The 27,085-nt window shown below is 51.1% G+C and overlaps 2 protein-coding genes across 6 annotated transcripts in view; one reads left to right on the top strand and one right to left on the bottom strand.

The window, feature by feature from the left end:
- The window catches only part of IFT43 (intraflagellar transport 43), an 83,683-nt gene extending 83,598 nt beyond the window's left edge, over nucleotides 1-85 (bottom strand). For both annotated transcript variants that reach the window (XR_011232911.1, XM_069465142.1), the window contains exon 1: nucleotides 32-85. Coding sequence is in view for 1 of the 2 variants with exons in the window: in XM_069465142.1 (XP_069321243.1) it covers nucleotides 32-85 (54 nt within the window). In the remaining variant the exon portion in view is untranslated. The remainder of the gene's footprint in view (nucleotides 1-31) is intronic.
- A 2,580-nt stretch (nucleotides 86-2,665) lies between these two features.
- TGFB3 (transforming growth factor beta 3) lies at nucleotides 2,666-25,560 on the top strand. Of its 4 annotated transcripts, none has more exons than XM_069465139.1 (8): nucleotides 2,666-2,883; nucleotides 3,904-5,130; nucleotides 12,435-12,598; nucleotides 12,834-12,963; nucleotides 18,597-18,704; nucleotides 20,882-21,053; nucleotides 23,163-23,316; nucleotides 24,287-25,560. In XM_069465139.1, exons 2-8 carry the CDS (start codon nucleotides 4,779-4,781, stop codon nucleotides 24,443-24,445), a joined length of 1,239 nt encoding a protein of 412 aa, XP_069321240.1. In that variant the 5' UTR covers nucleotides 2,666-2,883; nucleotides 3,904-4,778; the 3' UTR covers nucleotides 24,446-25,560. The 4 variants fall into 4 exon arrangements, 3 of the variants coding, with proteins under 3 accessions (XP_069321240.1, XP_069321241.1, XP_069321242.1); XR_011232910.1 differs by lacking the exon at nucleotides 2,666-2,883 and having other exon boundaries at nucleotides 3,406-5,130; nucleotides 24,287-25,117; nucleotides 25,319-25,463; XM_069465140.1 differs by lacking the exon at nucleotides 2,666-2,883 and having other exon boundaries at nucleotides 3,406-4,142; nucleotides 4,293-5,130; nucleotides 24,287-25,463.
- Nucleotides 25,561-27,085: the final 1,525 nt, after the last annotated feature.

Here is a 27,085-nt window from a genome sequence, read left to right as displayed (position 1 = left end):
CCTGGCCCCCAACCCCCGCGTGGGTCCTCACGGAGGCAGCCGAGCCGCGGCGCCACTCCTCGCCCAGTTCCAGCAGATCCTCCATCCCGCTGCCTCCTGACGTCACTTCCTGGAAACCAAGCGGCCCAGCTGCGTCCCTAACGACGGCTCCGCCCTTCCATCCCAATATTTAAAGGGTCCGCCGCATCGTTCCTGGATTCTGTGTGCCACCATCCAGCTTAAACCAAATCTTTCCCAAACCTCCCTTGCTTGACTTCCGGAAGAAAGCTCTAGATATTAAAACCCGCTAAGGCTGCTCCTGTGGGACAGTGAAATAATTTTAGTTTTTAGGAACTGTCTGCATTTGTAGCTCTTTTAAAATACATCAGTAATGAAGTGCAAAGCACTACCGCTAATAGCAGTAATTATAATATTGGTGCCTCCCATTTGTACAGGTCTTTACAATGTACAGGGGACCATCACAGTTATTAGCTCATGGGAGGGGTATTTGACAGATGAGAAAACGGGTTCACAGGGAGTCAGGTGTAATAAATGGTTTAGATGAATTAAGGAAAATGTAATATACATGATCTTTGCCTTCAAGAAGTTTACAGAGAGGTTGAACCAACACATCAAATACTTGAGTAGCAATAACTTTCAAAAGTACAAATATCCGATATCTCATTAAATCCCTACATCCCCACAAAGTGAGTAGCAGTAACATATCTATACAACAATAGAGGACATTGAGGTGCAAAGGGGTGGGTTGAGGAAAATCACCTGAGCATCAAGCAGCAGAGCCCAGTGCCCTTCTGATGCCAGACATTACTGGAGTCAGCCATTCTCCTAGGGTGGCAGAGAGAAATGTCTCACAATTTCCCAGCCTAATGGGGCAGTTGAGCTGAATCTTCATTGACTTCCTATGTAAGATCCCCAAGTCAACACCACTGGCCCGATCCCTGGCACTGGTTGGCTGAGACCCACAGGAGATGGGCTCATGGCCCTGAGCGTGAACAATATCCCCCATATTATGCTGGGGATAAGGCCTGGATGGCCACGGGTCAAAATCAAGGACTTGGAAGTGGGAGTAGCACCCCTAAAACCAGATTGCAAGCATTTGTAAGATACCCAGGAAATTCCAGTAAATTACTCAGTTCAGCCATTCATTCTACATGTTTACTGGGTAAGACTGCACTGGCATGCCTTGTGACAGCAAGAACACTGGCCTGGATGTCGGAAGAGTTGAGTTCTCATCCTAGCTCTGTGGATAACGACCTGTGTAGCCAGGGTGACCCTCTCTGGAAATCAGTTTCCTCCCTGGAACTACCCTTAGAGATTACCTCTAAAATCCTCTACTCACCAACTCTGTTTCTCAGTGAGAATATTCTGTTAGATTTTAATCTGAAGAGACATTCATTGCCAAAAATCCAAGAGAGATGAAACATAGGCTCCAATGAATCCCTTGTTCCCTTCTTCCTTGGTACCAGATGGATTTTGTATTTTTCCATTTCTTGTAAGCTCACACCATACCACCACCACCTTATAGTCAGTTTCCAGACCGTCACCCCCACTTCTTCCCCAACTTCCTGAAAACAAAAGGTGAATGGCCCTCACTTTGGGCAGAGAGGAGCCCTGGAATAGTGGCTTCCAAAACTTGCTGAGCACCTGAATCATGTGTGAGGTTTGTTAAAAAATACAGATGGCAGGGTCCCCTCTCTGGAGACTCTGATTCGGTAAAGGTGAGATCCAGAAGGGTAGAACTTTAATAATTTTCCCTCCCATCTTCCAAGTGTTTGCTCCAAGGGCTCAGTAAGGCCTTCTCTGATCACCCTATTTTAAACTGCAACATTGCCCAACCTAGGCACTCCCCATCCTCCTCCTCTGCTTGATTTTCTGCCATGGCACTTATCTTTTATCATAATTTACATATTTATTTACTTGATTGCTTCTCCCACTGTCCCATCCCTGCTTCTAAAATATAAGCTCCATGAGAGCAAGTGTTTTGTATGTTTTGTTCACCGATATATCCACAGAGCCTAGAACAGTGTCTGGCATATAGTAAACATCAAACTATTCCTCAATTTTCAGAGGCAGTATACCACAGTGGCACAATCATAGCTCGAACTCCTGGGCTCGAGCAATCCTCCCGCCTCAGCCTCTAGAGTAGCTGGGATAGGCATGTGCCGCCAGGCCCAGCTAATTTTTCTTATTTTTTTAATGGAGACAGATCTCCTTATGTTGCTCAGGCTGGTCTTGAACTCCTGGCCTCAAGAGAGCCTCCTGCCTCAGCCTCCCAAAGGGCTGGGATGACAGGTGTGAGCCACCGGGCCCAGCCTACTTTTAAAGTTTCTGCACCTAGGTTTCCTCACTGGTTATGAAAATGAAAATAATGCCTGCCCAAACTAGGCAGCCCGTGTTAAATATGCTCTCCACCACTCACAAGCAGTGTGGCCTTTTGAAAATATCTCTGTGCCTCGGTACCCTCAACTGTAGAATGATCCACCACTCTCCTGGGAGGCAGAGGCCATCCCTCCAGTTGGAGGCCCAGGAGCCAGCCCTGCCAGCAAGGGTCCAGGAAGGCTGGAGTGAGGTGGGATGGAGGCAGCACGAATTCTCCAGCGAGTGATCAGTTCAGACGCAGTGCTGTGCTGGAGGTGGGGGCAGCAATGCGCCTCGCCCTCCCGACGCTGCTCGTGGGAAAAGACCCAGGAGCTCAGGCTGAGACGAACGAGAGCGGAGAGCAAACTTCCCCTCACCCATCTGGGAAATGGGCTCGGGCCAACTGCTGACTTTGCGCTCGCTGGCGCAGCTCCCCGCGAACCCGCGGCGGGGAGGGCGGCGGCGAACATCTGGACGCCGTGTCTGCGGAGAGCGGCTCGCGCGCGGCGGCCGGGGCCGGGAGAGGTGCACTTGTGCGCACGTGGGGCCGACGGCGAGGCGACTCCCCGAGGCACCGGGTCTTGTTCTTCTCGCCCTCTCTCGCAGCCCCCTTGCAGTCCCCCAGCCCTGCGAGCCTCCCGGTCCGCGGACCGGCCGAGCCGCCGACACTGGCGGCCTCGCCTCGCCAGGGGGCACCCTCGGCCTTCCGGAAAGCGCCACCATTTTTCACTGCCCCTGGAGCGTCTCCAGGCTTCCGCCGGCCGCCCGACTCCAGCCCTGTCAATGAAGAATCGCGGCCAGGATCGCCGCGGAGCTGGACCCGACCCTCCAACCCGCTCGCAGGCCGGGCGTCACCCCGACCGCGGCGGGCACGGCCGCCCCCGCCGCGCCCCGCCAACCCCGCGGACCCTGCCGGTGTCCCGTCCGGCCTGGGCGGCCGGGACTGGGGGCAGGGAGGGAGCGGGGCAGGGGCCGAGGCGAGCGCCGACTGACAGCTGGCGCGAGGGCGAATGGGTCGGGGGAGAGGGAGGGAGGGGGATCGTCGGAGTAACTTTCCAGAAAAACAGCCAGCGTGTAGCAGGAGTGACTCCAAGAGGGGAAAAAAAGTTCAGTTACCACGTCGAACGAGAGGACTCGCAAAGTATTTTTCAAATGGGCTCGGCTTTTCCTGTGCCTGTTTAAAACATTAAAATCGTGCAGCAAAAGAGGCTGCGTGCGCTGGTCCCTCCCTCCCCCACCCCGGGCCAGAGACGTCATGGGAGGGAGGTATAAAATTTCAGCAGAGAGAAATAGAGAAAGCAGTGTGTGTGCATGTGTGTGTGTGAGAGGGAGAGGAGCGAGAGGGAGAGAGGGGGAGAGTGAGAGGGAGAGAGAGAAAGAGAAGGAGAGAGGGAGAAAGGGAGGGAAGCCGAGGCCAAGTCCCCGGGAATAGAGAGGCGAGAGATAGGGGAAGCAGCATGCGAAAGAAGGAATAACAGCTTTCCGGAGCAGGCGTGCAGTGAACTGGCTTCTATTTTCTTTTTTTTCCTTTTTCTTTTTTTAAAGAGAAGCAGGGGACAGAAGCGATGGCCGAGGGAGAAGACAAGCCGAGGTGCTGGTGACCCAGGGCGTCCAAGTGGATTATTGGGGCTGCGCTCCAGAGGCCTGTCCTCCCTGCCTTCCAATTGCACATAACCCCAACCCCAGCCAATGAAGACGAGAGGCAGCGTGAACAAAGTCATTTAGAAAGCCCCCGAGGAAGTGTAAACAAAAGAGAAAGCATGAATGGAGTGCCTGAGAGACAAGTGTGTCCTGTACTGCCCCCACCTTTAGCTGGGCCAGCAACTGCCCAGCCCTGCCTCTCCCCACCTACTCATTGGTGATCTGATTTTTTTTTTTCTTTTAACATTTTTTTTTCCTTTTCTTTTCCATTCTCTTTTCGTATTCTCCTTCAGGGCAAGACAAGGATTTTGATTTGGGGACCCAGCCATGGTCCTTCTGCTCCTTCTTTAAAATACCCACTTTCTCCCCATCGCCAAGCGGCGTTTGGCAATATCAGATATCCGCTCTATTTATTTTTACCTAAGGAAAAACTCCAGCTCCCTTCCCACTCCCAGCTGCCTTGCCACCCCTCCCAGCCCTCTGCTTGCCCTCCACCTGGCCTGCTGGGAGTCAGAGCCCAGCAAAACCTGTTTAGACACATGGACAAGAATCCCAGCGCTACAAGGCACACAGTCCGCTTCTTCGTCCTCAGGGTTGCCAGCGCTTCCTGGAAGTCCTGAAGCTCTCGCAGTGCAGTGAGTTCATGCACCTTCTTGCCAAGCCTCAGTCTTTGGGATCTGGGGAGGCCGCCTGGTTTTCCTCCCTCCTTCTGCACGTCTGCTGGGGTCTCCTCCTCGCCAGGCCTCGCCGTCCCCCCGGCCTCTCTCCCCGGCTCGCACATGAAGATGCACTTGCAAAGGGCTCTGGTGGTCCTGGCCCTGCTGAACTTTGCCACAGTCAGCCTCGCTCTGTCCACTTGCACCACCTTGGACTTTGGCCACATCAAGAAGAAGAGGGTGGAAGCCATTAGGGGACAGATATTGAGCAAGCTCAGGCTCACCAGCCCCCCTGAGCCATCAGTGATGACCCACGTCCCCTATCAGGTCCTGGCCCTTTACAACAGCACCCGGGAGCTGCTGGAGGAGATGCAGGGGGAGAAGGAAGAAGGCTGCACTCAGGAAAACACCGAGTCGGAATACTATGCCAAAGAAATCCATAAATTCGACATGATCCAGGGGCTGGCGGAGCACAGTAAGTCCAAATTCTTGCTGGGGCTTCTGCTCTGGAGGGTCTGAACTGGAGTAGGGAGCCCCATGGCGGGGGCCTGGTGCTGGCCGTGCAGGAGGGTGCCCCGGGGTTCCCCAGCACCAAGGCTCAGGAGGTGCGATGCGCGGTTGGGGCTGGGGAGGTGGGTGGGGAAGGAGACAGAGCCATTCTGGGAAGAACTGGACACTTCTGGGAGGCCAGGAGCCCTGGAGCCAGAGGCTTGCTGAACTCCCATCACATCCTTGACCGATTTTAATTCGGAATTACGTTGTGTTGTCCAGGGAAACATGTGTGTTCTTGCACATGCGATCGTGTGGGTGACTGTGAGCATCTGCGTGCCACAACGGGGAAGGCCGGCTCTCTCGAGAGCCCTTCAGTTCTCTGAGTCTGGAGACCTTGGTCGTCTCCCTGCGTTTTACAACTCTTTGTGACAAGTCTCTGGGTCAGTTTTTCCAGTTCTTGGGAAGAAGAGTACCTGCCCTAACTTAATGTCTGTCAAGCTGTTTGAAGCCCAGGCAAGAGACAGCTTTTTGCTGCCTGGGCCCTTTGGTCTACCCCACCCACGTGACCCACGTGACCCATGTGCGCTGTGTGTCGGGGGGAGAGGGTATGCACGTATGTTCACATGTCCCGGTACTTCAGGACGACATGTAGTCTTGTGTGGTACAATAGGCAGATTCATGCGCTCAAAATGGGCGCCCCCCAGGCCGGTGGCCCCGGGAGAGCCGGGCTGCGGCTGTGGATGCGCAGCGCAGGGCTGGCGCCCTTTGTGTCTGCGTGTCACGGGCGAGCGGGTGAGGGGGCGGTGGGTGCGGGATGTGTCTGGGAGCAGGCCTTCCCTGGAGGCTCCCCTCTGCGCGGAGGAGCTGGGCGGCTTCCCGGTGAGACGTCTGTGTGTGTTTGTACACGTGTGGAAGTCATGTGTGTTTACTGAACGGGGATTTTAAAAACCTCAATACAAGAGAGAGAAATTTGGCAGATGTTGAGAAACTGACAGCCCAGGAAAGAGGAATGTGAGCCACTTGTGGGCCAGAGACGCTGGGAGCAGCTCTGTTTGCTTTTCCTACCAGCAGGTGTCCTCGCCGCCCTGACTACCTCAGCCCAGGCCCACCTGGGAGGTGGCAGTGGGAGGGAGCCGGCAGGGGGAGGCTGGGCAGGGGGTGCACGGCAGGGGCTGAAAGGAACCTGGCTGGGAGAAGGAGCAGGAGAGGGTGCCGATGGGCAGACCAGCTCTGGCTGAAGGTGCAGAAGGCCCCGTTTGGGGCTGACCCACGCCGGGCAGAGGAGCCTGTGGTTACTGGCGAGGGGCTCCCACTCCAGTTTCCTGTGGCTGCCTGGGGCGCCCTTCCTTAGGATGTGGCTGCCGTGTGGGGTGGAGGCTGAGCTCGTGCTCCCTGCCCAGGGTCCTCTGGGTGGGGTTGGCTCAGAGTCTGCCAGGGGCCGTAGTTCCCAGAGGCACTCAGCAACTGGAGGGCTGAACCCCCAACTCCCTGGGCACCCACTAAGCAGGAGATGGTGGCCACAAACGTCAGAGGAGGGTCAAAATCTGAGGCCAGCTGGAGAGGTCTGAGGGGAGTCCAGGGCAAGAGGGCAGGACTGGGACCTTAATGGTCTGGGTCAGGAGGAGGAGTCAGAGGGAGGAGGGAGTCTGAGTCACGAGGGCCCACCCAGCCTGGAATCCTGAGCTGAGAATGAATGAGCCAGAGGGATGCAGGGCCACGCAGGTACAAGCGGACACTGATTTTGTGCAGAGACTCAGGGCACAAAGAGTGGACAGCGTTGGGAAAAGCCAGGGCACGGCCCCACAGATCCTGGGCAGCTCCTGGGCTGCAGCACCAAGATCTCACAGCTGCAGCAGATCGGGGGGCCGTGGGGCTATGGAGCAGTGGTCTGGCCCAGGGCACCCGGGCACAGGGAGCAGGATACTGTTTGGGATATGGAGGAGGAGCCAGCGCCCAGAGGGACAGGGGCGATGCTGTGGAGGCTCCCAGGTGCAAACAGGAAGCAGGCCCAGACTCTGCAGCTGTTGGAGGTGACACAGAGGCTGAACAGACACGGACCTGGGCCCGCCCTGCAGCTGGTCAGGTGCTGAGCCTGCCTCAAGAGGCAGACACACAAGGCACGATAATTACAAAGAAGGCCGTGGGCAGACGCTGAGCAGGAGCTGACAGCCATCCTCAGAGGCACGGGGCGAGGGAAGCCTGTCCTTAACTCGTGAGGGCGGATGGGGTGGGACCAGGTCTGTGTGGGGCACCAGCAGGGTCTCAATGCCAGAGCTTCTGCTGGGGAAGTAAGGAGATCATACTGTCTTCCAAATTTCATCACCCTGGGTCACCTCCCTTACCCAGAGGACAGGCACTGAAGCGGAGTGACGTTAGGAGCCGGGGCAAGAGGCCAGGAAGGGAAGTGGAAGAAGGGATGCTGTTGTGCATTGCAGGAGAAGGGGCGCCGAGGGGAGAGCAGAGGGGAGGGCCGGCCCTCCAGCTCTGCCCTGTCTGGACACTCTCACCTCCCTGTTTTACAGATGGGGAAACTGAGATGTGGATCAGTTAAGTAATTTGTCCAAAAAGCAGGGACTGTAGCCTAGACATGCTGCATGCAGAACACATGCTGGTAAGCACGAATGTGTGTGCAAAGTACACATTTTAAGTCCTGCCTTTAACCTTTAGGGTTCAATAGAAATTTGATTTACAACATAAATGAATCACATGTTGGACCAAGCAGGAGGGGACAGGACCTATTATCTTAGTGGCCCACGTGGAAGACTGCACAGGGATACCTGGATTTGTGCTTTCTTAGCTCTGCCTGTTTTTCCCAGGGGATTCATACTGCCACAAATGTTCTCCCAATTTTAATGAAAGGGTTTTCTTTCCTTTAATGAGCCTCAATTAGGTTAAGCAACCAAAGCCATGCTAAAATCACCTCTGTGAGCTCCAGTTTCCTCATCTGGAAAGTCAGAGATGGTCTCCAAACTCCCTTTCGGCTGAAAGGATTTTATAATTACATCTGGGTTGATTCAACAGTCTCTGCTGGGGAGTATGGGCAAGACTTTGTCATCCCTTTTATAACTCTCCAGGATTTTGCTATGGGAAGTCAGTTGAGACTTTCTCTGACCCATGTGGTGGGGACATGGCTTTTTCAGTTCCTTTGTCATCCTTCTTACCAAGATACCGCCAGTGTAGGTGTCGTTTTATCTTCTGGCTTGTAATTATCTGTGCCTGCTGGGAGACTCTTCTTGTTTTTGGCTAAAGGCAACAGGCAAAGAGAACACTCAGTATTTTAGACTTTCTTTTCTGGCTGCTAAATGTAGATTTTGTTCCTTCTGAAAATTAAAAGACATTTCATATTGCAAACTCATTTGCCCTGAATGCCATGTGAACAGTGGTAGGCCAGTGCTTGTCCAGGTGTGGTCCAGAGGCGAGGTAAATGTGGACTCCCGGGCCCCACCCCGCCCTTACAGAATCAGAATATCAGGGCGGTGGGGTCCTGGGGAATCTGTATTTTCAACAACACAGAAGCTAAAGACTCTGTAAGTGAACTAGAGCAAAACCTTTCCTTAGAAGGGTTGCAAACACAAGTGCCCACAGAGACTAGGAGGGACATGTACGTGATCTAGATGAAAAGCCATAGCACAAGCCCATGATGAACTGCACAGGACGCTTGGCCTTGGGGTGATGAAGAAAATAGGGTGTGTGTGGCAGGGGCAGGGAGTGGACCTGGAGCCCACGTGCCCTGTTACCAGAGGCAGCCACTGCTCAGCTCCTGCTGGGTTTTGTAATCAGGAGTGTGGGTCCCGCTTGACTAGCTCTTACCTTTTCCCAAAAGAACAGAAAACCTGGATCTTTCTGTGAAATCGTCCAATTTTTGACACGGGCTTAGAATGTTTATGGGCTTCTAATTCAAAATTTTTCGAGATGATGCATTGGCTAAACAACATGTCTAATTCATTTAAAAGTGAATCCATTTAAACCATTAAAGTTTAAATGGCAGTGGTTTCTCAAACTTCCAGAACACCTGGGAGCCATGGTACCTGTTGCAGATCATTATAAACTGTGCTTCTCAACCTTGGCTGCACACTAGAATCATCTGGAGATCTTTAAAAAAAAATGCTGTGTTTGTACCCACTCACTTCAATGTCGTCAGAATCGCTGGGGAGTGGGTCCAGGCAGCATCTGTTTTTAAAGTTCTCCAGGTGATTCTAATGTACAGCCAGGGTAGAGAAGTACAGCCACACTCATATATACAGTCCCTTCACTGGAACCAGCAGAGATGATGTATTGCAAGCAAAGGCACACCTTCCAGCCCAGGTGTCTGAAAACACTTTAAAAGGCAGTTAACTAAACATGGTCAGCTATTTCCTGGTTTTTCCATGAATCCTCTACATGAATATCCTTTGCTTATTTTTTTGCTCCCTAAAGCAAAATAGAGAAAAATGGCATTCATCAATATATATTTTTCTGTGCAATGGAAAAAGTTGGTCATAATTTAATTTGTAAAGCTGGGACCCCTAATCCGGCTCTCAATAATGCTAGTGTTCCGCAGAGGCGTGGTTGAGGAAACACGAAACTGATGGGCAGTTGGCCCTTGTCGGAGGTTGGTGCTCTCGCCCCATTTCATGGAATCCTGCCACATTCTGTTCCCGAAACCGTCTCCACTAGATGATCTCCTGTGCCCCCTCCCCGCTCCAGCTTCTAGAGTCTCTGCTTCAACAAATGAGGTGCAGTCGAAGACCTGGCTTCACATCCCACCTATGCTCCCTGGTAGCTGAGTGACCTGCCGGCTCAGTGACCTGGCTAAAGTGACTGCCGCTCAGTTTCCTCCTTGGTTGAATAAGTTGTATGCGTGCTCATTCCCCTCAAGGGTTCCTAGAGGGCCAGATGGGTTACTAAAAGCTCCTAGCAGTGTAAGGTGGTGCTATTACATTTTGTTTATTTACATTTTGATTCATTGCACACATTATTCAAAACATTAATATTCACTGGATTTGATTGTCAAGAAAATTCTATTTACATTTTCTTTTCTCCCCCAGGCAGTTCTCTTTAAATCACTAGTAACTGTGTTCGAGCTTTGCTTGCTCGTGTCAAGTGGCTCGGGTCAATTAACTCGTGTGTGACCTCGGCCAAGACGCTTCTGGACTTCGGGTTCTTCCTCTGAAGAGGGTTGCACTCGATGACTCCTGATGGACCTTCTAACGCAGTTGGAAATCTATAGCTCCCAGTGACAGAAAATGAGCCTGCCCGCCTCCTTCTTGAAATCTCCTTATGGTTCTCACCAGGAGACTCTTAGGGAGCAGATGTAGGATTGATGGGCTGGGACAGACCAAAGAGGACAGTCACTAGGCGTCCTGGGGACTCCCTGAGCTCACTGCTTCCCATCTCCTGGCTCCCCACCGAGCTGACCCCACTGAGTCTCTGCACCACAGGCGCTCTTTCGCCCCCCTTTTCCTTTTTACAGCAAGGTGCACTTGGCATTGACCCTTTATTCCTCCTGCTGGAGGTGCTGTTACAGCTGAAGCCGTATTGATGACAGCTCTGTCCTTGAGAAGGTTGCCAGTGCAACCTTCCGTGTCCAGAGGGTTACAAACTTGCACACTTACACATTAGATTGCTGTCGCTGATTCCTCTCTGGTTCCATCCGAAATGGTTTAGGGAATAGTTGGCAGTATTTGTTCTCTCAAAGCCAATTATTAATCAAGGCTTCATCAGCCGGCATTCACACATTTGTTTTCCTACCAGCTGTTCCATTAATTTTCTAAGAACCAGTGTCAGGCCTACCAGATGGCAATTTCCAGAAACACTCATTCATCCTTTCCTAAAGATCAGTAGCGCGAGTGCTTGTTTCCAGGCCTCTGATCCTTCCTGCGCTGTCCCTGACTTCCGAAATCACCCCTCAGGGTGATCATGAGCTCATTCCAGCCATGTCCATTGTGTGTGGAATCTGGGTCTGTGAGCCTGCATTCCCAGTTCTGGCTATTGTTACCGTTTGTGCAGAAAGTTTTTCTCTGGGTGTTAATGCTGCCCAGACCTTGAGGTTATAAAGTGCACAGGAGCAGAAAAAAGATGGGATCTTTCCTTTATCTGGCTCCGAGGGGTGGGAGAGAGCAGTGGCTGCCTCTGTCTTGTGGACAGGGATGAAGAGGCCACTGGGTGACAGAGGCTGGCGTGGCACATGCTGTCAAGGAAAAAGACCCTCAAAGAGAAAGGAACCAATGGTGACCGAGCAGCTAGGTCTGAAGAAACACCTTTGTTTCTGCCAGGCTCAAAATGTGGGCTGTTTGCCACATAAACCCTGTTTCATTAGGTCTGAAACACGGGGCTGATATGTCACTGCCCTGCTCAAACACTTTCTGTGCTCTCTTTGGTTATCAGGATAAATTTTTTTATTATTATATGTAGAGACGGGGAATCTCACTATGTTGCCCAGGCTGGTCTTGAACTCGTAGCCTCAAGCCATCCTCCTGCCTCAGCCTCCCGAGTAGCTGGGACTAGAGGCATTCAGCCATTACGCCCGGCAACAGGGTAAAATCCAACCTTTCTGTCTGACGTGTGGGCCTCCCTACAGGGGACCCCAGCCTTGCAGCCTCAGAGCACATCTCCCCTCCCTGCCTTTGCTTCCGGCAGCCCCGCCATGTGCAAGTTCTTTCCTCCTCCCCTCAAACCCTCCTCCTGCAGGGCCCAGATCGGTTATCACCTCTTCCGTGAAGCGCTCCCTGCTCTCTCCCTCCTTTGATTTCCTATAGCAACTCCTGGCCTTCTCCAAAGACCGTCTCTCTGGCCCTGTCAGATGAGTCCGTGTATTAACAACTTCCCTGGAAATGAGTCCCCTCGATGCAGAGGCTGTGTCTACTCGCTGTCTGCCCCCAGTGTCATCGCTGTGCTTGGCACATAGTGTTTGCTCAGTACACGCTTGGCAAGTGAACGAGTGTCCGAATGAACACGCACACAAATGGATTAACTAGCCATACGACATGTCAACTACTAGGGGCATTGCTGATGTCTTCTGAGAATCCGTGTTTCCTAAGAGTGAACAGGCTGGAGAGGCAAGGGGAGGAGAGGACAGTTCCATTTGACAAGCCAGTCTCTCGGGCCACATCCTGGGGCTCTGAGCTCTCACTGCTCCTTGCTCAGGACCCTGTGTGATTCTAGGGTCCCCAAGAAGCTTCCTCCTATCTCCACCTTTAAGTCTGAGGGCTCAAGCCTCCAGGGAGGTGACTTGGTGCGTGTTGGCGGCAGCGCACCGTTCCTGTGGCCTCACTCACGCTGTGCCTCTCCCCACGCTTTCTCTCCTAGACGAGCTGGCCGTCTGCCCCAAAGGAATTACCTCCAAGGTCTTCCGCTTCAACGTGTCCTCAGTGGAGAAAAATGGAACCAACCTGTTCCGAGCAGAATTCCGGGTCCTGCGGGTGCCCAACCCCAGCTCCAAGCGCAACGAGCAGAGGATCGAGCTGTTCCAGGTGAGAAGCCAGTTCCTTTGCTGTGTCCAGCCTGCGCTGGGCACAGAGGCCCACAGACCGGGGCTTGAATCCCGGCTTCTCTGAGCCTCAGTTTCTGTATCTGTCACTAAAAGGACTGAGAGTAACGGTGCAGAAACCTGTAGTTCCTCTGGCTGCCCTCACCTGGCCTGTGTTGTGCCACGTCTGGTGGTGCTGTGGCCTGGCCTTGGATACTAAATCCCTTCTCTGCTCGTAGATACTGCGGCCGGATGAGCACATCGCCAAACAGCGCTATATTGGTGGCAAGAATCTGCCCACGCGGGGCACTGCTGAGTGGCTGTCTTTTGATGTCACTGACACTGTGCGTGAGTGGCTGTTGAGAAGAGGTAGGTTGACCCTTAGGATGAGCATCTCAGAAGGAACCTCAGGGCCCTTGCTCCTTTGTGCAGCCGAGGGAAGGAGACAGACTTAGGGGCGTCACACACCTGGGTGCAGAGCCCCGCTTTGCCACTGAGCCTCTGTGTGTCCCCCATTCATTCCCCCAACTATAATAATCTTTATTCAGCGCTCACTTTGACCCAGGCCCTGGGGAGGTAGCTGTGCACAGACAGCTGACATCCTGGGTCTCAGGGGGCTTTTGTTCTGCCGGGAAAGACACAGAATAAACAAGTAAACATTGGATGAGTGAGAGTTTGAGACAGTGGAAAGTGAAACATAGAAAGAGCAATGTGACAATGGGTGGGTGGGGCCCAGCATCGGCTGCTCAGGGAGGGCTCTAAGACAAGGCATTTGTGTGTTGGGGTCTGAGTGACAAGCAGAGGTCACCCACGAAGGTCAGGGTGAAGTACGTCCTCAGCAGAGGAAACAGGAAGGCCCAGGCTGGCAGGTGGAAACAGCTTGATCTGTTCTAGCCGCAGCGAACAGACTGGGGTGGCAGGAGCCTGGTGAGCTGGGGGCCGGGGGCGGGTCGGAGAGATTGCTGGGTCATGTAATTTAATTTGGGACCTGTCCGGCCATGGGAAGATTTCAGGACTTATTCCAGGTGTGATAAGAAGCCGAGGGAGTGCCATCAGCAGGGCTGGGATGTGGCTGGGGCAATTTGGTTTAAATCTTCAAAAGATCCCTCTGGGTGTCAGGCGGTCAAGGGAAGAGGCAGGAAGCCCAGTTGGGCCACTGCAGCCACCCGGATGAGGGCTCAGGGGCTCAGACGAGGGTGGCAGCAGTGGGTGTGGCGATCGTGTGGATTTGCTCTGGATTTTGGAGGTAGAGCCAACAGCACGGGCCGACTGGGTGCAGGCTGTGAGGTCACGAGACGAGTCCCAGATGACTTCCATTTGCTGGACTGAGCATCCAGGTGGTATCACTTACTGAAACAGGGCAGACTGGGAGACGCACAGGCTTGGCCAATTCTGTTCGAAGGGCCTGGTAGTCGTCCAAGCAGAGCCATCCACTAGGTGTGGCAAGCGTCACATGTCCCAGATGCCTTACCCACTCACTTTGACTCCTCACCTGGAATATACGGTAGTGGCCACTCCCCTGCCTGCCTCACAGAGCTGTTTTAAGCATCCAGTGTATTTGAGAGACCGTCATAGCTTTCAACATTTCACAAGAGTGAGCTTTGTTATGTCAGATAAGGAAACGGAGGCTCAGAGAAGTGACTTGACCAAGGCCATCCAGTCTGGAGTAGAGATTTGGCGCCTGTGGACACTATGCCCTGTGTTTCCCTCCCTCTCCTTGCCTGGCACTGCCTGGTCTCGCTGCTCAGAGGGGTGGGTTACACGTGGAGTCCCCTCTGTCCCTCCTCTCCCTCTTAGGAAGGGTTTTCTGCCATCAGCAGCTGCTTTAAAGCCACAGGCCATCGACACGTTGACACTCAGAGTCCCTGAAGCAGGGGGATCCTCCCATGTCCTTGGTGTTTTAGGAAATTAGGGGTTAAGGCTGGAAGGCAGCAACACAAACTGCTTGGCCTGCATATTGTTTTAAAATTTAGCTAGCAGTCAACAATTTTTTTTTTTTAAGTCAGGAGATTTCACATAAAACCTGGATTTGTGGCTTTTCTTGAAAAATTGGAAGATTTCCTAGTAACCGCCCACCAGGAAAGTGGTCCTGGCCACCTCTTGAGCAGGGGTGTGCATCTTCAGTCCCCACGGCCCCCACGGTCCCCCACTGTTCTCCAAGAGTGAGGCTGGCAGTTCCTGTTTAGCATCACATGATGGCTGGATTTGCTCACTTACGTGACCTGCCTGGGCTCTGTAGTCATCCGAATTTGCAAGCCCCCATCTAGGGGACATTACTGAGTGGCTGAGTTGGCAGCTGGTGGGCGGGAGGTCCTGCCCCAGTCCCAAGGGTACCCAGGAAGTCCATCCTGTCCCTTCTACCAAGCATGAAAGCAAAGCCTAGGCTAACCCACGTGGATCTGCCGACAGCAGCACTGTTGGGAATTCTGACTCAGACGGCACTCTGCCTGGAGCCCGACACCGCTGCAGAAAGGAGGGGCTGGGGAAATTAATCTCTTAGCTTCCCTGTCTGATTTTGATCAGGTCCACCTGGATTTCTTTGAAGCCCTGGGCACTTGAAGGAGTTCTTATTTTCACAGCTGCAGAACTCAATGAGAAGTTTGCATTGAGAATGATTTCCATCCTCCTGAGACATCAAAAAGATAATTTCGTAATAAAACCTATGGGTCCCCCACCCACCATCCCCACGGCTGCCAATTCTGAGGTTAGTTCTTCATTGGAACCTTCAGTTCCCACTTAGGCAAGTACTGCCCACCCCTCCCACAGGGGAGTCATAACACAGGCCTTTACTTACACAGAGCTCATGAGTCTCTTAGCCCCAAACCAGGCAGCAAATGGACTCCAAATTGGAGCATTTGATGGTGTGGCTTGATGAGGAAACTGAGGCACACAGGTGGTCTTAGATTCACAAGGGTATGAGGACCTGGGTGCCCAGTGACACTGGATAGGGCCCCACCCAGCTCTGACCACAGCCAGCGGACTCTTGGCTGTCTGTATTGGAATCCTGGCACTACCACCTACTGGTTGGACACCTTGGGCAAGCCATTTAATTTCCCTAAGCCTCAGCGTCCTCATCTGCACAATGAGGGGGATAAGAATAGTTCTTACTTTGTAGGATTATTCTAGAGATTAAATGAGTTAATGCTTATAAAATCTCAGAGCAGCGTTTGATGTTGGCGATTGCTGTCATCATCTCTGCGCCCTCTACCTACAGAGCCTGTTGGCCAGCCTAGGTCATGCTAGACCTCGTGCTCACCACCGGCACCCTAACACTCACTCTCCCCAACACACCTGTCTGCACCTTGACTTTCTAACTCGCAGAATCACAGAACTCGCCCACTCCAGGTCTCTTCCAGTCCACCGTGAACCACTTTGAACGGGAAGTACACAGCGTTGTTAGGTAGCCCATTGCAGATATTCCAGCTCCTTCTTCCAGCTGCCTTAGACGAGGGAGAGGACACTCCTCATGCCTCCCTCTGTTCACTTCTCCTCTCGCTGGGCTCAGCTGCCTTGCTGTTGGTCTGCCCTTCCCGCTGAGCTAACTCTCTGGAACAGAGTTTCATGCTCAGCAGGTGTCGGCATGTCCCAGGGGTTGCCCTGACTTCTTGGAGCAGCACAGATCTTGTTGGGCTCTGGAGTTTATGGAAGAAGGGAGCAGCTGGGTTTTTTCTTTTGTTTTGTTTTTTGTTTTGGGGGGTTTTCTTTGAGACAGGGTCTCACTCTGTTGCCCAGACCAGAGTGCAGTGGCATCATCATAGCTCACTGCAACCTCAAACTCCTGGGCTCTAGCAATCCTCCTGCCTCAGCCTCCTGAGTGGCTGGGACTACAGGTATGCACCACCATGCCCAGCTAATTTTTTAACTTTTTGTAGAGACGGGGTCTTGCTGTGTTCCTCAGGCTGGTCTCAGGGAGCTGGTGTTTAGGCAGTAGGACTAAGACGGCCAGGCCCACCTAATGGTGACTATAATCGCCAGGCTTGTACCATCCTGCCTGTGAGAAGGATGTTCAGCCAGGCTGGACTCTTGGGGGTTTTCCCTGATGACATCAGGTTTCAGGAAGAGCCCAGGTTGGCCCTGAGGCCAGACACTCACATCGCGTGTAGCCTCAGGGAGCAGTAAATCAATCAGTTTACTGAGAAGCTGACCCTGAGCCTAGAGGGGTCCCTCCCCCATGACCTCTTCTACACCTGGCCACAGCTGACTGCTCTCCCAGGGTCAACAGAGCCTCCCTAAGTGAGTCTTACCCAGACATGATACCAGAATTGACACAATACCGGATCTCACCTGGTTTCCCCTGTGTAAAACTACTTGATTCAGTACAAATTTTTTTTTTTTTTTTTTTTTTTGAGACAGAGTCTCTCTCTATTGCCTGGACTAGAGTGCTGTGGTGTTAGCCTAGTTCACAGCAACCTCAAACTCCTGGGCTCAAGCAATCCTCCTGCCTCAGCCTCCCGAGTAGCTGGGACTACAGGCATGCGCCACCATGCCTGGCCAATTTTTTCTATATATATTTTTAGTTGGCCAGATAATTTCTTTCTATTTTTTTAGTAGAGACGGAGGTCTCACTCTTGCTCAGGCTGGTATCAAACTCCTGACCTCGAGCAATCCTCCCGCCTTGGGCTCCCAGAGTGCTAGGATTACAGGCGTGAGCCACCATGCCCGGCCCAGTACAAACTTTTCATTCACTTTTTATTTTTCCATTTTTTCCTCCACTTCAGTCAGCCCCGTTTACTGATTTCTCTGCTTCCTTGATTTTGGTTGCGAAAATACATGATCCCACAAGTACTAGGAGAAAGGGCCAGAATGTCCATCACCAAACCCTGGCACCTCCAGGCTTCATCACGCTCATTCTCTCTGAGCTCATGTCATCTGGACCCTTGGCCATGCCCTCTGTCATCTCTGGTCTGTTCTCTAAGTTTACAACTGCCTTGAGCTGTTCATCTTGCTGAATGATTCACATACCAACTTCCCATCATGGTGGATAAAGGTTTCCAAAGGAGAAACAGCTGAGTAATTTTCACCTCATTATATCCTTGTTCCTTAGGAGAAGCACTGCCAAGTATACCCATGATGTTCATCTTATCTCCTCTGGAATCTACCACTTTCTCCATATCCACCATCATCGACTGGTGGAAATGCTCGCACATTCCACCGATTCTCCCTCTTATTTGCAGGTGACCTTGCCTCTAGCTGTGATTCCTGACTTTTAATCCTATTGCCCAGCCTTTCATCTTGTGGCCCTTTGAATTTGTGGCCTTTTGAATCACTGTCTCACTGTTCTAAAGCTTGTTTTTTGTTTTCCTTTTCTTTTTTTACTACTGGGCTCAAGTCTGCTTTAGTCTCCCTGTAGCCAGGACTAAAGGCATGTGCCATCACGCCTGGCTAACTTAAAAAAAAAAAATTTTTTTTCTTTTTTTTTTTTAGAGATGGGTCTTGCTATGTTGCCCAGCCTGGTTTTGAACTCCCGGCCTCAAGTAATCCTCCTGCCTTGGCCTCCCAAAGTGCTCGGATTACAGGAATGAGTGTCCGGCCTCCTAAGTTATTCCCTCTCCTTAGTCTTTTCCAGTTCCTCTCCTCTTCCCTTCATCCTTCCTCAGTAGGTGGGCTCAAATATCTCCTCTCCCAACAAACACTTAGGTGGTGTAAGTTTTTTCTTTCCCTCCTATATCCTTGTCCTTTTGCCCCCAAGTAGGCAGGTGACAGTTTTCTCTTAACACCATCCATTGTAAATGAATGACTATTCCAATTCCTTCATGATGTCGCTGGTTCATGGGGATCTGGTTGTTCATAATGTAACAGAAACACATGGAATATGGCACCGTGTGCATGAAGGTCCATTCTGAGCTTTGGAGGCGCTTGCTGTCTCCTGTGAACCTCAGTGTAACTCAGTTCCTGCGAGTGCCTGTGGGAGCAGAGGCCCTGCCCACCTTGCGTGGGTGATGGGCAAGCTTCCCCAGCACACAGAAGTGCTTTTCTCACTGCCTCTGTGTCTTACTTTGCAGAGTCCAACTTAGGTTTGGAAATCAGCATTCATTGTCCATGTCACACCTTTCAGCCCAATGGAGATATCCTGGAAAACATTCACGAGGTGATGGAAATCAAATTCAAAGGTAACAAAATGAACCTGTGTGGTAGGATGGGGGGTAGTTAATGGGACAGGACAGATGACGAGACCCCTACCAGACCCCAAGAAAAGAAGCTGTGCCCCTTCACGAAGAAGGCCAGCTATTTTGCACTTGAGTAATTCTGCTTTGCCCCAAAAGCAATGAGCTTGACTTTCAGCTCATAGCTGTACAGGGTGCATTAGCATCTAGAAGACAACATGATGCTGGTCAGAGCAGTGAGGTCACGCAGGCAAGCTGGTCATCCTCTCTGAGCCCTGTGAAATGGGGATGAGGGTACAATTAAACAACAAATGTAAAACACAGTGCCAGAAATGCTCAACAAATAAGAGTTGTCTTCCCTTCCCTACAAGAAATTAACTTAGGTGGCCCTGAACACGAGTGCCCTGACTACTGAACTTTGCAGATGTTGCAGAGCCTGCCTGATCCTTGCCCAGGAGTCACCTGGGTTTGGATGATTGCTCAGGGTGTGCGTCCACAGGTGTTTGCATGGAGATGGTGAAGTAATTGAGAGTCATTCCTGGTTTTCCAATATATTTTCCAAGGAACTCAACCTTAGTGATCTGGAGTTCAGGAAAGTTCTCTTGTCCTTTCGTAGTCCCATTTTGGGTAACTAAGGGATGCCTGAGGTCAGAGGCTTGTCTGGGAAAAGGTGCAGGCCTCTCTTGGCTCCCTGCCTTAGGCAATCCTCTTACCCTGCAGGGGCTCTATTTCAGAGCCTGTTTTTTATTTAAAATTTTTTTTTTTTTTATTTCTTGAGACAGAGTCTTGCTCTGTTGCCTATGCCAGAGTGCCGTGGTGTCAGCCTCGCTCACAGCAACCTCAAACTCATGGGCTCAAGCAATCCTCCTGCCTCAGCCTCCCGAGTAGCTGGGACTACAGGCATGCGCCACCACACATGGCTACTTTTTTTTTTTCTATTTTTAGTAGAGACAGGGTCTCACTCTTGCTCAGGCTGGCCAAGAACTCCTGAGCTCAAACTCAAGCAATCTTCCCACCTCAGCCTCCCAGAGTGCTAGATTACAGGTGTGAGCCACTGACCAGCCCAGAACCTTTTTTTTTAAAGCCAAGGATCTGACATCCTAATCACAGAACCGTAGAGCCCAGGAGAGCTTCAGAGTCCTTAGCTATAGGCTAGGTTAGGATAAAACCTTCCCCCTTCAGTGAATACTTAATCTCATTCATAAAAATTTTCAGAAAAGGGAATTTGAGATCCAGGTCTCCCGTTTTATCTCACAGACCAAGTGCCCCCTTTTTGAGATGCAAGTCCCCCCTGTAGCTATGTAAATTAACTCCTCACATTCCTGTCCTCGGTGGAGGTGGATGGCAGCTGGCAGCTGTCCCTTGTGAAATCCAGCTCTGTTCAGTTGAGACTCTCTCTCATTCGGTCCTCAGTCTTTTCCCTCTCAAATGAAATGAGTTCAGATGAATTCAGGTTTCCTTTCCAGAGCTCGTTTGCTAAGCTATTTGTCATATGCTTCATTATCTCATCTGAATTTTATAGAGAAAACACTTCAAAAACTGTAAATGCAATGTGAATGTTATTCAGAGTTTTTTGTTTTTGTTGTTGTTGTTGTTTTAGAAACAGAGTCTTGCTCTGTCGCCCAGGCTAGAGTGCAGGGGTGTCATCATAGCTCACGGCAGCCTCCTGGGCTCACGCGATGCTCCTGCCTGGGCCTCCCAATAGTTTGTTTCTTTGGCTCCCATTCAGGCTATTTTATATCATGATACCTTAAATTATTGGTAAGACTTCTGCAGTATCTTGACCAATTCAAGTTATAAGAGGAAACTCAAACCCCAAGGTTCTGAGTCTAGAATGTAAACTGACAACCCAAAGGTATGTGTTAGGTACCCGCCTGGTGATGATGCTTCATGGATCTATGAAGATTCCTAGGGAGCATCTCAGGTTGGGCTTTCAGGAGTCCTGAGGGGATCAGAATGTGGGCCTCTTTCAGGGGCGTCCTTACGATGATGATAAGTTCTTTCCATGCTGGTTCCCCTCGTCCCCTGCCCTCCAGTCTTCCCTTCCTGCAGCTGGACATTGGAATGAGGCCGCACTTGCCCCCCCGCCACGCCCCTCCTGCTGGGCAGTGATAGGAGGGGATGAGGAGCCTCCGAGGGCTCTGCTTCCCTTAGGAGGTTGTCGCCTTCCTTCCCTTCTGCAGGTGTGGACAATGAGGACGATCATGGCCGTGGAGACCTGGGGCGCCTCAAGAAGCAGAAGGACCACCACAGCCCTCATCTCATCCTCATGATGATCCCCCCGCACCGGCTCGACGGCCCGGGCCAGGGGGGTCAGAGGAAGAAGCGGGCCCTGGACACCAATTACTGCTTCCGGTGAGCCTGGGCCCCTGGGAACCGATAGCTACCTGTGCCTGCTGCGGGTCAGGCCCCAGACCTGAGCCACACTCAGCAAGGTCCCTGATGCTATGGACGAACATCTCCAGGAAGGAAGACTGAAAATCTTACAGATCTCTTTCTGTTTCCTTGGGAGTCCCACTGTTTTTCTGCAGCCTAGCTCTGGACAGGCTTGGATGAAATGAATGAGGAAAACTCTATGAGCAGGAGAGTGTTGCTCAAACAGTTTGGATTGGAGACGCTTCGCTGAATCTTTCCATGGTTTTCATGTTTTATGGACTTGTAGGGTGTGTGTGTGTGAGAGAGAGAGGTATTAATGTGGGACTTTCCACTAAAGAAGTGCTCAGTTCATTATGAAGGGTCCAAGGATGCTACCAGATGGGGGAAAATAGTGCAGTTTCCATTTGCAGGGGAAATCTGAGCTAGAGAACTCAACTATTTCAGAAATAATTGGGTAGGCATGATACAGAGATAGAAAAGACACAGCTTCCTCCCCTATTTAGGAGCAATTTCACTGCTCACGTATAAGGGAGGGGATGATAAAGCATTTGTACCAATGACCAAAAGGTAGAAATGATCACATCCCTGCGAGGGTTTGAAGGATTAAGTGCTTTTAAGAATCGGGAGCAAGGAGTTCATCCGTGGACACAGGCTTCAGAAGGGTGTGGGATTTGAGCAGAGGCTCCGAGGACGAGTGAGGTTTGGCATGTGGGGATCCAGGAGGAGAAGCACTTCAGGTCAAGGAAGGAGCACGTGCGGGTCACTGTGGCTGGGAGGACACCTGAATGGAGCTGGGGAGAATGAACTGGGAAGTCTCAAATCTGGAGACCATGTCCTATGAGGACTAAACTAGGGATGTTGAGCTTAGGGGGTGGAAGCTGCAGGAGAGGGAATGTCGTTGCCGCCAACTGTCTGAAGGCTGGCAGGGCGATTTGTTCTGTGTGTGTCTGTCAGTTAGGAATGAATGCTCTTGGCTGCAAGTGACAGTGACTTAAACCGTGGGGGATTTCTTGTTCACAAGAGGCCTGTAGCAGCATGCTCAGGGTTGGTTGGCTGCGTAAAGAGACCACTGAGGACACAGGCTTTCTTGCTCTCCAGCCTGACATGCTTAGTATGTTGGCTTTTGGTCACAAGTGATGGCTAGACTTCCAGGTGTCTTGTCCATATTTAAAAGAAGAAGAAGGAGGGGTGGGGAAGAGCCAGCAGCTTTCTTCTTCCATCTGTCACTTTTATAAGTGAACAAAATGGCTTTGCCAGAACTTGCCCACACCCCCTGCATACTACTCCTTATCTCATTGGTCATTCATTATCGGGTCACTCCTACCTGCAAGGGATGCCAGGAACGTGAATACCTGGTGTTCCAGACCCTGTCATGGGAAGTAGCAAGGGAGAAGGGGGTTAGGAATGGTTACTGAGTAGATAACCAATAGTGTCTGCTATGGTTCATCCACAAGAAGCCAGATTTTAGCCAGTAGCTGCCTTTGTAAGTAGCAAGTTACAAGCTCAGCAGATCTGGAAGCAGAAGCTAGATGCCTGCGTGGCAAGGCGTATTGCCAATGGACTTCTGCAGGCAACAGAATTGAAGGGGCCTGAAAATCCCATTTGGGTGATCTGGGATCGCAGTTCTAATAAGAGGATATGTCTTGTTTGGATAAATGGCCCCTAGATTTAGTCTAAACAGTCATCTGCTATGGTATACAAGCTGCATAAGCTTAGAGTTTATTTCTGGTTGGGTGCATATTAGGAACCAACCTCAAGATAGCTGAGCTGGCTAATAACAGCAGTGCTTTACGTGTGGCTCTTTATGTCTCTGTTTTGGTTTGTGATGTGTAAGGGGGCAGGGCCACCTTTGCCTCCTGCAGCATCTATATCCACTTATTACATCCCTGGGATCCTGGTCTTCAATATAGGAAAATGCCTTTCTGGTTTCTTCAGCCCCCTGCCCTTGAACCTGGGATTCCATTAATTAGAGCCACCGCCTCTGATGGCATAGAAGGACTCCTAGGGGAAACAGGAGGGCATTTGTCAAGTTTCTTTTATTGGTGGTGTCCTTTTTAAGTTGATTTTCTATAAATGTTTTCATTGTAGCAACTTGGAGGAGAACTGCTGCGTGCGCCCCCTCTACATTGACTTCCGGCAGGATCTGGGCTGGAAATGGGTCCATGAACCTAAGGGCTACTACGCCAACTTCTGCTCAGGCCCTTGCCCGTACCTCCGCAGCGCAGACACAACCCACAGCACGGTAGGCAGCGGGGCTCGTGACATCTGGGGCAACGGGGCAGAGCCGACCAGGCCACTTGTTAAAAAGAATGCCACCAAGGACTGAGTGTTGAATGAGTGAATGATGGTCTGGGGTGCGTAAAATCCCTCTCATAAAGGTTCTGATCTTGGCACCCTGATGCAATTCTACTTGGTCACACTCTGCCCTTTTCAATTCCTACCATAGTTTCAACCAGACTTTTAATTTGCTTTGTCTAAAGATTTTTGTACCGTGGAAACTAATTATCATATGCCACCCTATATGTCAGAGATGTGTGCACATGGTTGGCAAGGAACGTTGGGGTAAAGGCTTCTAGCATTAAAGACCTCTGATCATTCCAGCCTCTTGAATGCAGAAAACTTATTCTGAAAGACAACGAAAAGCTTGTAGAGGAAGCTAATACGAAACACTGGAAAAGTGTTTCATGAAACACTTTCATGAAAGTGAGAGAGAAGAGAGTCCACAACCTCTGAGACGAGCTTGTCTTTCCCTCAAGGGGAATCAAAAATAGGGCAGTAATTTGTGCAGCATGTTTCCTTGTAGCTCATTATTACTGCATCCTGTCTGGGGCCCTGCACTCTGGCACTCACTAAACGGCCCAAGGCAATTTCTCACCAAACTGATCAGTTACAGCTAGGAAGACCAATATAGGAGTTGTTTTCTTAACAGCCAAGAGAATTGCATTATCAATTTAAAGTTCCCCAATCACTGTTACATGTTTCAACTGATAACCCTCAAACAAGTGCGGGGTGTTCTGCATTCTCTCACCGTGGATGAACAGTAACTAGTCACTCACCCAAACTGTGTTCCAGTAGTTCCTCTTAAATAGCATCGGTGGCCATTCCACCACTTGCTAAATCTCGAGGCAGCTCCTAGAACTTGTAGCATTCCTGGGCTCCAGGCCTGAGGCTTGGCTTTCCAACCTCTAAATAAATGATCTGTCCCTCCCCAGGTGCTGGGACTGTACAACACCCTGAACCCTGAAGCATCTGCCTCGCCTTGCTGTGTGCCCCAGGACTTGGAGCCCCTGACCATTCTGTACTATGTCGGGAGGACCCCTAAGGTGGAACAGCTCTCCAACATGGTGGTGAAGTCTTGTAAGTGTAGCTGAGACCCCGCCTGCGACAGAGAAAGAGGAGAGAGAACTACCATGCTGACTGCCCGCTCCTCGGGAAACAAAAGCAACAGACCTCACCTAGAGGCCCGGAGCCCACAACCTGCGGCTCCAGGCAAATGGCTGAGATGGAGGTTTCCTTCTGGAACATTTCTCTTTCTTGCTGGCTCTGAGAATCACTGTGGTAAAGAAAGTGTGTGTTGGGTTAGGGGAAGGCTGGACTCTTCAGAACACACAGATTTTCTGTGATGCAGACAGAGGTGGTGGGGATAGAGGAAGGGGGATGGCAAGTGGACGTGTCGTGTGGCGATGGGATTTGGGCTACCCTAGGGAGGAGGAAGGGCAGAGAATGGCCAGGTCCGGGCCAGACTGGAAGACACTTCGGATCTGAGGTTAGATTTGCACATTGCCGTACCACATTTGCTCTAGGGAATCTGGATTATGTTACACAAGGCAAGCATTTTTTTTTTCCAGAAAAGTTACCAAGATAAAGTCCCAGAATTGTATCTCGTGCTACCTGCGATTACGGGCAAATCTTGTTATTTTTGCAATTGTCCTCTCTACATCAATTAGCAGTGTGGGTCACCACAGGGAGAAAATCCAGGTCATGTGGTTCCCGGGCCATCAACTATCCTGGGCCTATGGATATGCTGAACTCAGAAGCAAAGGGTGAGAATTAACCCACTCCTGTCTGCCCTCTGGGTCCCTCCTCTCGCCTTCTTCCTCAATCTTATTTCCCCTGGACATTTGGCTAGACGCCTTCCAGGTCAGTGTGCACACGTCTGGATTATGGGTCCATGCAGCCTCGGGGCATTATGGGTCCCCCCCTCCCCCCAAGACCCTGTGTTCATTTGGTGTTCCTGGAAGCAGGTGCTACAATACGTGAGGCATCCGGGGAAGCTGCACGTGCCACACAAGACTTGGCCCAGATGCATAGACTGAGGGATGAAGACAAATACAAATATTACTCTCAAAATCTTTGTATAAATAAATATTTTTGGGGAATCTTGGATGATTTCATCTTCTGGAAGAATGTTTCTAGAACAGTAAAAGCCTTATTCTAAGGTGTACGTCTGACTGGATAACTATCCTTAATTACCCTTTTCTTAATTCCATGCCCACATGTACTCATCAGAGGCACCTGGGATCTGGGGCAGAGAATCTCTCAGTCGTCAAATACGTTGCTTGGAGTGAACGTCCTACCCAGTGGGCACACCGCTGGCTCCCGCCGTCTGAGAAGGCTGTGCCCGTGCCCCTCCCTCTCGCAGAGTACGTTATTCTCAGACACAGAAGCAGCGGCTTAGATTTGCAGGAGCACATGAATTTAACCTCCGGATGACTGTGGCCATAATCCCATGGTGTGAACTCTTGCATTGGAAATGTGGTTTGTACATTAACTATAGATTAGCAACAGCACACCATTTTTGAAAATCTCATCCCACCTCCTGTATCAGTGGAGAATTAGAGACACTGTGGCAAATGGCCTAAGAATATGAGGCTAATTCTGTTATCGGGTTAAGCCTAACAGAGCTAACCAGGAACCCCTCTCCAGACTGTGTGTCTCTTACCAGGGATTAGGAGCAGGGGAGGGCAAGCAAAGCGCAGTCCCATGGTTCTCTTGTGAGCCCACGATCCCAGAGCAATGCAGAATTCCACTGGGGTATGAAGTCCACCCGGGGCAGCCATCTGCAATGAGCGAGCACAGAGCCAGCAGCTCCTGAGAGACATGCCCTGCTAGTGAGGTCACTTTACCATTGGTAAAAAAAAAAAAAAAAGTCTATCTGAAGCTAAAATTTACAGGCTGAAGGATGTGTAAGGTATGTTTGTGCCTGTATGTGTGTGTGTGTGTGCACACGCATGTATAGGTATGTGTGTACCTTGTTCTGGTGTTCTCCAAGTCTCCAAGACGGTCCTGAGTTTGGTCAGCAAGACATTTTTCCTGCTTTATCCATGCCCAGCCCACGCTAAGGGCTTCTTGCTCAGTGTTCATCTGTGCGGCACCCATTTACTTCTGTCCTTGAGCAGCGAGGCCCTTGTTCTGAAATCCTGGCTGGTGGAATTGTGCTCCGTCTTGCCCCGGGAGCCACCGGGCATGGAGAGGGATGCAGCACGCTTGGCATGTCGGCCCGGGCTGCTTCTCTCCCTGAGTCACAGTCTATCGCTTGTGGCAGCCATTCTCGAATCTCACTGGGCATGAGAATCACCCTTTAAAATGCACAATTGTAGGCTGCAGCTCTAGAGATAACTTCAGGATTGGAGTGCAGTCCAGGTTGCCTAACAACTAACTACATTTTGAGAAGCACTGCATCGTATCTGACATCACCAGTCCTTACTTGAGGCTTCAATAAGGAAGAGGGAAATAATTTTTCTGGCCCTAAACTAAACCTCCCTTTTATCCAACTTCACTGAAACGTTGACCTGTCGTTCATCCTAAAGAACCAAGGCAACTAGATGTGTTTCCTGAAACATCCCAAAGAAAACAGAACACACTGTGATTCCCAGTGTTCTTTTTATGTCAGAGCTCTACCCTTAGGTTAAGCAGCAGATATAAACATGGACAGGGGTCTGGAGTCCAGCCTCCCCATTCCACACCAGTGACGGGCACCACAGAAACTTGAACCATTATCTGTCCTTCAA

This window comes from Eulemur rufifrons, chromosome 2 (genome assembly GCF_041146395.1).
Source record: "Eulemur rufifrons isolate Redbay chromosome 2, OSU_ERuf_1, whole genome shotgun sequence".
Classification (NCBI taxonomy): Eukaryota; Metazoa; Chordata; class Mammalia; order Primates; family Lemuridae; genus Eulemur; species Eulemur rufifrons.
This window is presented reverse-complemented; position numbering and strand designations above follow the sequence as displayed.